This window comes from Mustelus asterias, chromosome 2 (assembly GCF_964213995.1).
Source record: "Mustelus asterias chromosome 2, sMusAst1.hap1.1, whole genome shotgun sequence".
NCBI classification, from domain to species: Eukaryota; Metazoa; Chordata; class Chondrichthyes; order Carcharhiniformes; family Triakidae; genus Mustelus; species Mustelus asterias.
The window spans coordinates 75,016,967-75,033,012 of record NC_135802.1 but is presented as its reverse complement, the minus strand read 5'-3'; the positions used below and the strand labels follow the sequence as shown (position 1 = coordinate 75,033,012).

At 38.6% G+C, this 16,046-nt stretch overlaps 1 protein-coding gene across 2 annotated transcripts in view; it reads right to left on the bottom strand.

Moving 5' to 3' along the window:
- Window positions 1-4,157: 4,157 nt before the first annotated feature.
- sema5a (sema domain, seven thrombospondin repeats (type 1 and type 1-like), transmembrane domain (TM) and short cytoplasmic domain, (semaphorin) 5A) overlaps window positions 4,158-16,046 on the bottom strand; it is a 191,416-nt gene continuing 179,527 nt past the window's right edge. The window contains exons 18-22 of one of the 2 annotated variants that reach the window (XM_078237393.1): window positions 13,273-13,443; window positions 12,642-12,797; window positions 7,069-7,113; window positions 6,766-6,977; window positions 4,158-5,008 (exon numbers count right to left, since the gene is read on the bottom strand). In XM_078237393.1, coding sequence (XP_078093519.1) covers window positions 4,889-5,008; window positions 6,766-6,977; window positions 7,069-7,113; window positions 12,642-12,797; window positions 13,273-13,443 — 704 coding nt within the window. In that variant the 3' untranslated portion in view covers window positions 4,158-4,888. The remainder of the gene's footprint in view (window positions 5,009-6,765; window positions 6,978-7,068; window positions 7,114-12,641; window positions 12,798-13,272; window positions 13,444-16,046) is intronic. The other variant, XM_078237404.1, reaches the window with a different exon arrangement.

The window sequence follows — 16,046 nt, the reverse complement described above, 5'->3', positions numbered from 1 at the left end:
AAAAATGGAAAGCAATTTCCTTATCCAATCTCTTTCCTGCCCCTTAGGTCCTCACTACTTTAGCCACCTAGAAGGTTCCCTCACTCAGCTGGGAGGATGGGGCTGTTTGTGCTACTTTATGTCGAACAACTGGAGGAGCACATCTGCATTGCAGGAGTGTGTTCAAAATCATCATCCAAGCCCTGGACCTGACCACTGCAAACTGCATAACCCAGCAGCGGCTCTCAGAATTAGTAAATGTCACTCGGACAGGAGGAATCAAGTTAAAAACACAGTGTATGTGATTCAAAGGTGACTCCCCCATGAATACTGTCACCTGATGCTCTACTGCCTCAATTGACAGGCTGCCTACAGAAAACAATCTACAGGACCTTTCCAAGGGAGCTTTTATATTGGAATATTACATCTGAAAAACAGCACAGTGCCCTTTTGTGTGAACTTTTCATTGTTTCTCCTCAAATCATTTTTCCTTGAAGGGCCATTCTAATTTCACTGCAGTGTCTGTTCACTGATGGCTCAGCCTCTGTACTGTCTGGGAAAATGACAGCTCATTCGGCATTTGAGAAACAGACCAACCTGAAATTGAAAAACCCAATATATGGAATAGGGAGATAACTGCTTTTGATTCTGGTAGTTTTTCTTTTGAAAATGTGGTTTCAACACAACATTAGCATTCTTATGATGGTTTAGAAACTATTTATAACTCTGTAGTGGGATTACTAGTGGTTGCTAGTGATTTCATGTAGGCCATTCTGAACAAAGCTATCACCAAAGTGTGATCTTTTGGTATGCCCTTCATGTCCATGTGCAAACTATACTCCAGTGAATGTTAAAATCAATTCTATTAAAATATGGAAATATTGAGATGTTAACTTTCACTGGCAATGAACTGGCACTGGCAGATTGGCTGCTCAATATGTAACCTCACCTGATTTCCCTTCCCACTGATGTCAATGTAGGATGTGTATGAGGTGGCAATCTGCTTCTGCCAATTAACTACCCAGTGCTGAGAACTAAATTTTATCTCGCTCAGTAATGTGCCGCTTTCCATTAAAATGTAACCCGAGCACAGAACTGCAGGATATTAGTAGATAACTAATTATCCATAGCAAAAAGTACTCCAACTATGAAAGAAATTCTACATTAGAAAACAATTGTACATCTGTTGTTCAGTGGGAACATGAAAAAAGTCAAAACTACTTCCCAACATATTTAAACAATGGAGTTATAAACTTTGATAGAATAGCGCCATTGTTTAATTTAATCCAAGTGTAACTTGATTAATGTAAAGCCAAACAGACTAAAGAATTGCTCGAAAATTAGTCAGTACATACAGCCACCTGTAATAACAGGCATTACCTTGTGATTTGATAGGACATCATTCAATATACAAAGGTTTAAATCACTGCAGACACACACGTATGCATGCTGCATACACAGGTGCATTCTTGCAAGTAGAAGTGGCCTCTGTCTGACCCCTGCCATTGGCTTCCAGAAGCTTCAGCTGTTTGGATGGCTGCTTGCATCTACTAGGTTTCTCCATAAACACCAACAAAAAACACAATTATCTGTAGGGTTTATCTCCATATGCATACAGAATATAAGCACATCTGGAACTCCAGCATTTACTTAATGAGAAATGTTATCAGTCTTTAAAGATGAAAAAAATCCAAATTGACTGAAGGGAGGAAACCACCCGATTTCAAACTATTAAATTGACATTTAAAATTACAATTAAAAATTGATTTAAAAATAACACTTGGTCAGTCAATTAATTGTGTTCTCCTGATTTCCATCCAAAATAATGTTACCTTTTTATTGCATTATTCTTTACAGACAAGTATCAGCCTTTTCTACAGCTCGTCAAGTGAAATCATCCTGAAGCAATTTGATACATGCAAAAATAGTGAAGAAATTAGCATCTAAAGTTCCTTAGTGAGATATGTTAATGGGGATGAAATTCCTGTTCATTTTAAGATACCCAAAAAAAGAAAGAATCTCCATTTTCACTCCTTAACTAACAACACTGATGAAGGAATACATGGCTCCGAAACATGTCATTTCTGGGAATGTGATACCATTATTTAAATAAGATTGAAGCAGACTTTGTTTCATCTTCCATTAAAAGAAGAATTTTACTCCCACTGTTACAAATATTCCCCAATAGTGTTCTGAAATTCTTGATATTTCACTAAACCATTAAAGGTAGGAAGTTTCCTTTTGCATCAAAACGTAGCACAGTGAAATAACTCTACTTTATCTTGTTCCATCTTTTTTACATTTATAAAGAGCTGAACTTCCTCTCTTCACTTATAAAAGGTACTTGCAAATGCTGATTTCTCTTTGCAATGAATGATATTCCAATGAAAGCAAGAATGTAGATCTTTGGAGCATGCAAATATCACAGATTGGTTCAGATGAGGAAGGCCTTTCAGCCTTTCACCTTACTGGCCTCAATCACCATTCCTAAAACCATATTCAACCAGGGATATTTTTTGGCATCTGTCCTGTCCTGTACAAAGCACTCCCCCCTCCCCAAATTTTGGCCAGCCCATGCCAAGCTGCCTTCTTATTTCTGAAAGTAATTGTGTTCCTCTGCACTGCCTGCAGAGGCTGAATGGCCCATTTATCTTCTTTCAGCTCATAGGGATAGCTTTTACTAATGGATGCTAATGACACAGTTTCATGAAAAAGGAGGTGTATACTGGGAAGTAAAGCATGGAGGTTATCACGCCCCTGCACAGTTTTGTGTCCTTGGATAGAAATTTGTGCAGGTCACACTAATCTCGATGTCCACTTCTAACATGCCTCCCATTGCACAACATCTGCTGGGAGTGCTACTTAGTAAAATTTACTCCAATGTTAAAAGTAATTTAAAGCTTTACACTACGCTGTTTAATGACACTGCAGGAACCACACCAACATAAGAGGTAAAAATAAATAATTGAAGCTGCATTCAATGCAGCATAAAGCTACTGCTGATACAGAACACTTTCTTTCAAATACACTTCTATCAGCTACACCTTCAAGTGCAGATAAAAAGAAAAACTATAAACGCTGGAAAGCACATGCTGCTCAATCAGCATATGGAAGAGAAAGATAGGTTAATATTCCATGATATGACTTTTTAAAATCTTAGAATGGGATTATATTTGTGGAGGAGGGGAAAAGGCATGGTTTGGACTTAAATTAAAATAATTAATTTTATCCCCTTTTCCATTTGTATTTTCCTTCCTGCAAATGTTATATTTCTTTATGTTACAGTGAGAAAATTAAATACCATACTGTTCCAATGCTGATCTGATCTGTATAATACTAAGCTGACATTTGCCCGTTCAAATTTGTACAAATATCTTGCAGTTTGATATCTGGTAGCATGCTGCCTAATGCTTTCATATAAAATTCCAGTATGAAATATTTAAAAACACTTATTAGCCCAGTTAAAACAAACAGATTACATACTGCACTAAAATAGTGCACAGAGGATCTGATGTGAATGCTTTAAGCAGTGTGTTAATAGAAGAAATTAAACTTCCTGTTTTGCTGTGATGACATTCACAAATGGTCAAGTATCTGATGTAATGAGCACTGATATTTTGATATCTTACTAGGTTTTCAAAAACAAACATTTCATTTGTTAAGTGAACTGAATCAAATGTTTGCTGATGTTAGTAATTTGGCATAATACTGAATATGATCGAACAGCATAAAACCCACAACGCTGACAGAAACCTTATAAAACTCAACAATCAAGCAGAAAATGACGTTGCAGCTTCAGTGTTGTAATATATCACATGCTGAAGACACTGGCTTTGAGAAACCATTTGAAATTACAATTAATAAAAGGAACTCTGCATACAAAGCAAGAATAGGATAAATTATTATAGCCTAAATAGAGCAGAAGCTGCAAGTATTCACAGCAAAAGCTGCAAGTATTCACAGCAGATGGGCTCTGTACAAAATGCTGTTGTTGACAGGGGTGGGATAGATGTGTGTGTATATGTGTGTGTGTGTGTGTGTGGGGGGGGGGGGGGGGGGGGGGGGGGCAGAGAGTGGGTGGGTGGGGGGGGAGGGGGCATGACTTCCCGACTGAGCTAAATATACCTAGTTAACCATCTGCATTGTACATATGTTCAGTCAGTTATTTACAGTCTTGTAAGTTCCGACCGAAAATATTTAATGATTGTCTGTGTTCTCAAACACGGAACTTGAACTGGCCAATAATAACACAAACAGACAACAGAGATTATGTAAAATTAAACAGCATCACAGGTCCACTTTATAACTAGCTTGAAAAAATGTAAAACAGATACGCTGATCTACAAGTTACAGCTGGCAGTGTCTTTGGAATGAAATGAAGTGGGCAACAGTCAATACAGCTGAACATTCCTGACTTCACACAAACAGAAGGTGCAACAATCTTGTGGGGGCACCACAGAAACACGCTCAGCTACTTGTTCCATTCATTACGGCTTGCTTCCCAATCCTGCACCAATTACTTCTGAGCTTGGAGTTTCACTTTGCAGATGTTCAATCACATCACTGAATAGGACTGGCGAAAACACAAACACACAACATTCATTAAATGACGATCTCCTGTCCACAGGCACTGTTTCGTGTTTCTTTACTCGCTGTGAAATACACTTCTTTAATAGAAGGTAAATAGTCCTCAGTTCTACCACAGCAGAACAGAACAACTGAATTCCAACTTTGCTGGAATTCCATTTCTGTGTTTAATCGTTTCATGTGTAGTCGTCAATGTTTACATTTCAGATGGGTAAAAGACAGAAACGGAAGTTGGTAGAAATTAGTGCAGGCCTCATTTCCAATCCAGACTCAAGAGGGACGCTTAGCCAGTAGACCAGCCTGTGTTTAGCAATTGGCCACTCTAATAGTCATCATACATATTTAGGTCTGTGAAATAGGTGTTGGAAAACGACTTTGCTTGAAGATGCGGATTGAAGTATTTATTTCGTTCCTCAAGGATCAAATTGTTTTTGTTGAAGGCCTGGAAAATAAAGACATTATTTATTAATACTCCTAGAAATATTATCATTTTTAGTCTATTAGCCCTGCAACGTTTGGTGGGTTCAGCTTTAACTCATGAATTATTGCAGTGTTTACGACCAGAAATTCATTTTCAGTCTTGGTGTTGAAGTAGATCTGGAAGGCAGCACCTTCTGCTCTCACTGTAAACACATGAGATATTCTGTGGCCAACCCTGTGCAGAAAAAATTCAGTAAGAAGTCTCACAACACCAGGTTAAAGTCCAACACGTTTATTTGGTAGCAAAAGCCACTAGCTTTCGGGGTGCTCGCTGCTCCTTCGTCAGGTAAGTGGGATTTCAGTTCACAAACAGGGCATATAAAGACACAAACTCAATTTACAAAATAATGGTTGGAATGCGAGTCTTATCAAGTCTTAAAGGTACAGACAATGTGAGTGGAGAGAGGGTTAAGCATAGGTTAAAGAGATGTGTATTGTCTCCAGCCGGGACAGTTAGTGAGGTTTTGCAAGGCCAGGCAAGTCGTGGGGGTTACAGATAGTGTGACATGAACCCAAGATCCCGGTTGAGGCTGTCCTCATGTGTGGGGAACTTGGCTATCAGTCTCTGCTCAGCGACTGCGCTGTCGTGACACGAACCCGTGACACGCCTCACGCCTCACAGTGCCAGGGACCCGAATGCAGACACAACAGGCTGAATGGTCTTTTTCTGTGTGCTTTAACAACTCTGCGATTCTATGACCCCCTAATTATCTGTTCATGGCTACGGTGATGTGGCAAAATATTTGCTAAAAGCAGAGCTGATCCAACATATATCAGGCTGTAGTGTCCTTCAAAATTCCAGCATTTATGATCAACCTTGACTTCCGCACAACGCCTGCCCCACATCATCACCACCAACTGATTTTATACACGCCCCTAATCAAAATCTTGAACAGTTATCTAGTAAGAAAGATCAAGATCTCTTTCAGGGCTTGCATAAATAATTCTGCAAATACCTCGAAAGGTACCTGTACAAGCTTAGCTACTCACTTCATTTTTCCTCATATTCACAGGAGGGAGGATTTATATTTCACCATTTGAGAGATAATATGGGGGAGTATGTGGATCGCCTGCCAATATAGAACTCATCTGGTTTTCATCAAATTCATTTCAACGGGATGTAAACTGGATGAGTTCTATAACACGTAGGCAATTGGTTCCACTACATTACCATTCAGGCGGTGAAGTTAAAAGTTACCAGCATGGGATTATAAAGAACCAATTTAGACATAAGCTGAAACAAGCTTCTTGAAGGGAAAATTATGTAAGCTTTTGGTGCAGACGTCAGGTTTTGTAAAATGGTTAGGCCAATTCCCAATCAAACAATTTTCATAATCAGGATGAAATTCATATTTTATGGACAATTTCCTCTTCTGCTTCATAATGACTTATCCACTAACAAAGTTAAAAGAACATAGCTCCATTCAGGCAATTTCTCAGGTTACAATTAGTTTGTACCTTAATTATTATGGAGAAAAACAAGGATTTTCCCATTTTTGTTCACAATGGTTTTCATTCAGAATTTTCTGACAAATTTATGTATTCCAGCTGTTCTATTATCTTTAATTATTATTCCCAGGTCTTAACAGAAAAATATTGGTGAGTTGGTAACTTGTGAATTGTACCATTCGTTGCTTGGCTGTGTGTCTGGTGACTGAATGTTAAACATTAGAGGACAGTAATAAATGAAAGTTATGATTTCAAGTTGGAACATCTCACCTTAATGGCTTCCACCGAATCATATTTATCGAGTTTATTGACATGGTTTGTGATGCTAGTATTGAGGGGAACTGCAGAAATTGGATGGATGACAGTGGCATCATGGGACTGCCGTTGGTATCGCTGGCAGTAGGTATACACAAGCAATGTTAAAAGACAGCCCAAGATGGAGCAGCTCAATCCCACTGCAATCATGTGGAACATGTTGAATTCTGCAAAACATTTTGGAAACAGTGAGATAAACACTCATTAATTAAGTTTGAACTTGTTTAAGTTTCTTGAAATGCATAAATCAGCACCTACCACCACATCTTCTCTCTCCTGAGCTGGACTTGGCAATCTGCACTTCTAAGGGAAGAAATTAAAATTCAATTGCTTAGATTATCTAAAATGCTCATTTGAAAATTCAAATAAAGAGAATACTTCAAAGCTTTGTCAAGAAGCTCCCTTGATATGTTTATCAATTTGAGCCACTGTTACCAAGATTCGATCCCCAACCTGTGTTCAGCCTTCTGATTCCAATTGGGCAGTTGTGGGGTGGAAAACTAACCTCAATATGTTCAATTATGGAGTGGATTATTTCATAGAATTCTTACAGTGCAGAAGGAGTCCATTTGGCCCATTGAGCCTGCACCGACAACAATTCCACCTAGGCCCCAACCCCGTAACCCCAAGTATTTACCTTGCCAATTCCCCTGACACGAAGGGGCAATTTAGCATGGCCAATCAACCTAACCTGCACATCTTTGGACTGAGAGAGGAAACGGGAGCACCCATAGGAAACCCACGCAGATATAAGGAAAATGTGCAAACTCCACCCAAGTCACCCAAGGCCGGAATCAAATCCGGGTCTCTAGCGCTGAGGTAGCAGGGCGAACCACTGTGCCCCCCATTTGTCAGGATCCCCACTCATACTTGCTATCCAATAACATCTCTTAGAAATAAAGAACTTGATTTATATAGCATCTTTCACAACTTGACGATGTAACAAAATACTTTACAGCCTGTGAGGTACTTTTGAAGTATAGTCATGTTGCAAAATAGGGAACCATGACAGCCAATTTGCACACAGCAAAATATCTCAACCATTATTCTTTCTGGTTGTATCACAGCTTGGTATGGCTCCTGCTCAGCCCAAGACCGCAAGGAACTACAAAAGGTCGTGAATGTAGCCCAATCCATCATGCAAACAAGCCTCCCATCCATTGACTCTGTCTACACTTCCCGCTGCCTCGGCAAAGCAGCTAGCATAATTAAGGACCCCATGCACCCCAGACATTCTCTCTTCCACCTTCTTCCTTCAGGAAAGACATACAAAAGTCTGAGGTCACGTACCAATCGACTCAAGAACAGCTTCTTCCCTGCTACTGTCAGACTTTTGAATGGACTTACCTTGCATTAAGTTGGTCTTTCTCTACACCCTAGCTATGACTGTAACACTACATTCTGCACTCTCTCGTTTCCTTCTCTATGAATGGTATGTTTGGTCGGTATAGCACGCAAGAAACAATACTTTTCATTGTATGTTAATACATGTGACAAAATAATAAATCAAATCAAAATCAACAGGATTATAACAACATTAATTATTTTTTAGTGATGTTGGTTAAGGGATAATTATTGGCCAACTAGAAAAGCTCCCCTGCTCATCTTCGAATAATATACTGGGACCTATTACATCAAGAAATGTGTACATGTAGAGATTGGGAGATGACAAGTTTGAGCTTGGTCATGGTAGGCTGCTCAACTGTACAGTTTGTCAGCACTAGCCAAGAAGATGTGCACACATTGAAAGTAGCCATTTGGACTAGGTTTGTGGGTGCAACATCATATCCAAATAAAAAATGAACATACATGAGTGTTAACTAGATGAATACCCATTTACTGAATTAGGCAGTAGAAGACATCCTGATGATTCACATTATTGTGATGCTATGGTTCAGTACAAACACTAGTTACCACTCTACCTTTCTGGACCCTCTCCCTGTCCAGAAGCAACTCCTCACTGGGGTAAAACCCAGTTCTTAAATACAGGTTTCAGTGAGCATCACCTGCTCTCAACACATGCTGAAGCTAGTCCTGGGCGGCATGGTGGCACAGTGGTTAGCACTGCTGCCTCACAGTGCCAAGGACTTGGGTTTGATTCTGACCCTGGGTGACTGAGTGGAGTTTGCACGTTCTCCCCGTATCTGCATGGGTTTCCTCCGAGTGCTCCAGTTTCCTCGCACAATCCAAAGATTTATTTGATTTATTTATTAGTGTCACAAGTAGTTTTACATTAGCACTGCAATGAAGGTACTGTGAAAATCCCCTAGGATGTGCAGATTAGGCCGTGCCAAATTTCCCCTTAGCGTCCCAAGTTGTGTAGGTTAAGGGGATTGGCCATGGTAGATGTGCAGAGTTGCAGGGGGTGGGCCTGGATGAGATGCTCTTTCGGAGAGTCGGTGAAGACTAAATGGGCCGAATGGCCTTCTTCTGCATTGTTGGGATTCTATGGTTTACTCTAGAAGGAACCTGCATTTTTAACATTGACAATGGGAGAAGGGAGAAAATCAATGGGTAATGCTGCTAGGAAAACAAAACTTGCCAAGGAAACCAAAATTAAGTTAACTTTAAATTTAATCTCCTTTGGTTTTCATTTTTTTAATGCTCATTTACTGATAATTTGTCATCTTGGATCAAAAAGACTAGCATAACTAATAACATATATGAGTTTTATGTGATTACATGAGATGGGATTTATTTTGTCATTGCCCATTGATTTGTTGATGTGGTTAAATTACTTTTAATATTACATAAAGATAGTCACCTACAGTGGAAATATAAATTGATATACAACAAATGAAGTAGAAAATTATTGCTCATAAACAGGCTGGTTGAATTGGCATTTGTCAAACTACGTTCAATCCGAGCCAAGAAAAGGCATGCTTCCACAAGGAATGTGCTTGTATTAGCTTTGAACAGATGTGAGTTTCACTGCAGTCACGTGAGAGTTTTGATTTTCATGATCAGCAGCACTTCATGCAGTTAATTCCAGCGATTACAGAGATATCCCTGCTCTGTTAGTGGTCTTGTTTGAAACAAAGGATAGCTTGCCAGATTTAACTGGCGATGATGTTATCATACGTAGGCAATGGAGAATAACCGATTTACTGCTAGCTTCTACTTTCTAACAATCTTTGTGCGTAATTGCTTTTGTTTATTGTTTTTCCTCCCTCATTCTTCCGGCATTTTTCTCCTCGGAATTTCAAACTAAATGTCATCCACTAGCTTTCATGAAAAACAAACAGATTATCTATTCCCAGGTTTCTGCCTCTGCTTTTTCTGAGAGTATAAAACCCTAATGTTTCCCCTTTTCAATCACTGTCAGTCATACATTTGTTGTGAGCATGAATGTTGGTGGGCTACTTTGTATTTGTGGAATATTTCAGCCGAGGATATTGCATGCGTATTGCTTACAAAATGGTCAGTGAAGCACGACGCTCTTCTTCATATCTGCACAAACTGATATTTATACACAGAGGTTTCGCATGTCTGCAGTAAAATTATCCACACAACACAATGTGTATTCATGTATACTGCATAATAGTTCTGCTTGTAGTACACAACACAGGCAAGCCTTTCCTAATTCTGCTCTTAAATCAACTTCAATCGCCTCAGAATGGCTCCAAATTTCTTCTCCATTCCCATGTGGCCATTTTCCAATTTCTCTCCATAGTAGCCTGGCTATAATTGGGAACTCAGCAGCATGGTGGGAGTCATTCTTTACCCAGATTTAGTTAAATGCCAAATTTAAAGAAAAAACTTCAATTTTTAAAAAAAAACATGTTTTCAGTTTGTAGAAAATGCTGTCAAGTGTGCATTAATTGTCAAACCTAGTTGATTGAATTTAGAAAGAAAATAACTCTCAGGACATGAGTGCCACTGGCAAGGCTGGCATTTAAGGCACATCCTTTGTTACCTTAAGATGATGATAGTGGAGTCTTTCGTTGAACACCTTATCGTGCCTCTATGAAATATTCAGGCATGGACCGACAAGAAATTTAAAAATAAATGTTGGATCTACTCAACAGGTCAGGCAGTGTCAGTGGAGAGAAATAGAGTTTAAGTTTTAGGTCGATGATGACCTGAGCAGATTACTTCTTGATCTTTTGCATACCTAACCTAAACTTCATGAAACTATAATCACTGTTCCCTGAATGTTCCTGACAGAAGATTGATCGACTTGACCCACCTTAGGGAGACAAAAAAAGGTAACTATAGACCAATTAGCTTAACTTCTGTCATTGGAAAAATGTTAGAGTCCATTATAGAGGATGTAATAACAGAGCATTTAGAAATACATAATATAATCAAGAAGAGTCTGCATGGCTTCATAAAGGGAAAATCATGCCTGACAAATTTCTTAAAATTGTTTGAGGTGGTAACCAGCAGGATAGTTAAAGGGGAACCAGTAGACCTATTATACTTGGATTTCCAAAAAGCATTCAATAAGGTACCGCACAAAAAGCTACTTAATATGTAAGAGCCCATGGTGCTAGGGGTAGTATATTAGCATGTATAGAGGATTACAGATAGAAGACAGAAATTTGGGATAAGAGGGGCATTTTCAGGATGGCAACCTGTAACTAGTGGAGTGCCACAGGGATCAGTGATGGGGTCACACTTACTTACAATATAAATTAATGACTTGGATAAGGCAAGTGAATGTACTATTGCCAAGTTTTCAGTTGACATAAAATTAGGCGGGAAGGCAAGTGGTGAAGATGACACAAAGGGCGGAATTTTACCGACACGTCCACCCGAGGTTCATACGATCCCGCCCAAGGCCAACGGAGAATGCCATTCTCCAAGCCTCGTCTGCTCCCAGAATCGGGATGGGTGTGCCGGTAAAATTCCGGCCAAAGTCTACAGAGGAATGTAGACAGGTTAGGTGAGTGGACAAAAGCTTGGCAGATAGAATATAATGCAAGAAAATGTGAAGTTATGCACTTTGATAGGAAGAATATAGGAACTGAATATTATTTAAATAAAGAAAAAGTGCAGAAATCTGCAGCACAGAGGGACTTCGGGGTTCTCATGCATAAATCACAACAAGCTAATATGCAAGTTCAGCAGGTCATCGGGAAGGCAAGTTGAATGTTGGCCTTTATTTCAAAGGGAATGTAGTATAAAAATAGTCTTGCTCAAACTATACAAGGCACCAGTTTGACCACACCCAGAATACTGTGAACAGTTTTGTATCCTTATCTAAGGAAAGATATACTGGCATTGGAGACAGTCCGGAGAAGGATCACTAGGTTGATCCCGAATATAAAGGGATTTTCTTATGAAGAAATGTTAAATAGGTTGGGCCTGTACTTGTTGGAGTTTAGAAGAATGAGAGGTGACCTTAAAATTACATCTGTGTTTCCAGAGTATTACTCGTCACTTTCATTTTGTTGCTTCTTTCAATATTTAGGTAATGCTACAGATTATTAATGTAACCTGGGCTGGAATTCCCAAAGTTCTCACTGTATCCCCTTTCAAATAAATATAATATGTTGATTTTCCAGTTCTTTATTGTAGATGATTTGTCTGGTCAGTATTGAAGATTCTAAATGTTGCCATTTGTGTCAATGTAATTACATTGTGAAAATTAAACAGTCTTTATTTGTTAGTTGTACATCCTGAAGTTGTACATTGAAAATTGGAGGTATAATGAGGGGAGGAGTTTAGTGTACATTCTTGCGGAAGTTGAATTTCACCCTTCAAGTTTTAAGCAGTTCAGATAGATACCATTATTCAACGTTCACAGTGAAGGCACGCCCATAATTATTTATAAGCTGCCTTTGCAGCAATACTTTCATCAATCCCATTGATGCCAGAACACTTACCAGGAATGAAATTGGAGTCATAGATACAAGCTCGGCTCTCACTACTGTTCTCAGAGCACTGATAACCAACAGGGAATAAGATTTTACAGTGACGAATACGATGCTGTAAACCTGAGACTTCACATTCTGACCACCCAGACCATTCGGACCAACTATCTGTAGCAGAGGAAGAAAGTGGTAAGCATTCTGTCAGGACAACCATAATGTCTTCAAATATTCAATAGTTAATCATCATTTAATCATTGGAATTGTGAAAAATATGCCTTCAAGCATTTGCTGGCTTCTCACCTTTTTAATACTGAAAAAAATCATTAGGTTTTCAAAAATATCAGAAAATTACTTAACAGCAGATTGAAACTAAACAAGTATATAATTTAGCATTCTCCCATGCAGGAAAGACATACAAATATGCAAGCCGTGTGCAAAACACAAACTGAAATTTTGCACATTTTTCTAAATCTGTCTTATGACAGCCATCGTCATAACTTTGCAAGAAACTATTTTTTTTGCAAATGAGTTATGACCAAATGAATAATGTTTATACCATTACAAAGGACTTTCAGTGCCAAATTGAGCAGTTAAATGTTTGGCATTTATTTCTACTGAAGTCTACATTCTGTCTCCTCCATACCTGGACAAGGTTGTGTGTTGCACAATGCTTCTTCAGTGTGGAGACCCAGACAGATATCGCCACCATATGCAGGTGAAGGATTATTGCAGGAACGTGTCCTCATGTAATGTCCACCTCCACAGGTGACGGAGCACTTTGACCAGGATGCCCAACAAGACCAACCACCATCGACTGAAGAGGAAAGCAGGTAACAAATTACTAGACACTTTAAGATGGTTCTCGCGCACTTATTTTACATCTCTAACTGTGCTAGCGCTTTTTCTTATCTTTAATTCTCAAACAAAATATACAAAAGTTAAAAATAAGGCTATCTAGATAGTGCAATTAATATTTTTAAATGAGCTCAACAGCACTTGTTATTCAATTCTTATTGCCCTTGAGAAGATGATAGTGAGTCACCTTCTTGAATACAGCTGCATAGCTTGCTAGGTTGTATCAGAGGGCAGTTAAAAGCCAACTATTGTGCTGTGGATCTGGAGTCACAAAGAAAGAACAGATAAAAATGACAGATTTAATTCCCTCTTGGACATTAGTGAACCAAATTGGTTTTGACAGACTTTATTTAATTAATTGAATTTAAATGCTCAGCTGCACTATCTATCTAGGGGATTTGAACTTTGTCTCTACATTTCCCCTGCACCCTATCTTACTAATTCAGTGACATTACGACCATATTGCCGTGCCCACACTTACATATTTGAACTAACTTAAATTACTTTTCCATTTAAAGAAGTGTAACCATTAGCCAGAGATGCGCCCCCAAAATGACAATTGTTATGTTATACAATATTCCTGCTCCCAGCAACAAGCTGACTCTGGTTGTAATATAAATGTGGTAGCACTAGTACCTTCCACGCATGGTAACTCAGGTAAGGGGTGTGGTGTAACCACATGCAACAGAGGTAGAAAAAATGATGGCAGCAAACCACCACAGATGATATCAATGGAAATGGATTGGGTAGCCTACATTGTGCAGTGCCACCTTTACATGCAAGCACTGCAATTCTGCTTTGCAGGCTTGGAAGATCTTTCTCCAACACCAAGGAAATTTAGTTCCCAAAAAACTAAAATCACACCTGCACATGCACTAGTCTAAGTTACTTCAAATTCGCAATCACAACATCCAAAATACCGCAAGTCAGTGTTCTGAAATCCATTCCATAATGTAAATAGTGCAAAGCACAAAATGCCAGCAGCCTTAACACAGTGCAGAAACAACCCCTTAATCTAAACAAAGCATAATGTGTTCCTTTAATACAAGGAGACATTCAGTGGGATGGACAAAGATTGCAATAGAGCAACAAAAATTTCCAAGCAGCAAAAATGCTCCAGAAAGAAGCAACAAAGGAATCTTTTCGAGAATAGGGGGAAGATGTCTTGTTTTTATCTTAGCAAATTTGGAAAAATGACTAATTCTTGTTAGCTGGCCGATAGAACTTTTCCAGATATAAATTATAATTGTTCCATTCAGAACACTAAATTTGGCATTAAACACAGTAGTGTAAATTAGATTAACTACATAAAGTCCTTTCTCTACCAGTGCTTTGCTGCAAGTTAGGCTACAGACTAAAGAAACTCATTCTGAAAAGTTTGCATTTATTCAAACACAAACCAATTTTGCCAACATCGAAGCTTCAGTGCAGCACAATTTGGGGGCTGCAAAATTAATTATCTTGTTTTTTTCCCTCTTAAGTTACTGATAAATTTTCAAATATTCCTGTGGAGCTGATTTCTAAGTGTACTTTCGTCACAGATTGCCGAGCAGATGCAGAATACAGTCTGAATCAACAGAATAAATAGAGCAGTAATGTAAACAAAAACTGAGGATTAAGTGACATCTGGGATGCAGTTTACTCAAATCTTAATATAGCTTGTGCTGATGAAATAGATCATGCTAACTATGTACAATTCCCAAGTTCTCTGACTGCCTTAGATAAAATTCAGCAATACAGATCCTGGATTCAAGTTTGACCCCCAGATTAAAATAAATTGTATATTCCATTCTAATACAGTGTTTTACAAAAAAATGCTTGGAGATTGCTTTTATCTTTCAACAGAGCACAAAGCACCCTTTAAGTTTCACCCTGTTACCCTTTGTTTTTGATGCCAATTCAACAAGTCTTTGAAAACTGTGAGAAAGTACTGTAATGATAAGTTACACTTACAAAATGGCTTTATTGGTTCGGAACACATTTCTTGGATTATAGACAAGACTTATGGTAGTTAAGATAAGAGAAAAGTAACATGTATCTCAATCGTCAATCCACTATTAATCAATAAATTATTTTCCTTCTCACACAATGCATCTTTGCTTAATAAAATGTAGATATGGAGGGGGTTTTTTTTAAAACGTGTTTTTATAAGGAGAGTGGGCCACCAAAGTACAGCCTTTGCAACATATAGAATTTAAATAATGGCATAATTTAAATAATGGCATCCAGTATATTTTATTCACTCAAGCATTAAGACAAGCTTTAAAAACTTCTCCATCTTCCATAAAGGGAACCTCAACGGCCCCACAACCATATGCCATTTTGATTTATTAATCATTTGAATAATCTGCAATATAGTGTTCCATGTGATAATAAATCTATTCTGTGTAACATGAACATGAGTTTTCCAGTTGACTGTGTGTTGGATTTGGGCCAAAGAACTAATCTAGCCCCTCATCCTTCTAAGGTGGATAGAGGAGGCTATATAGGAGACATGCACTGTGCTTGTCACACTGTCTCAAGTACTGCCTTAGGGTGGAAATAGAATGAAAGATCAACAAT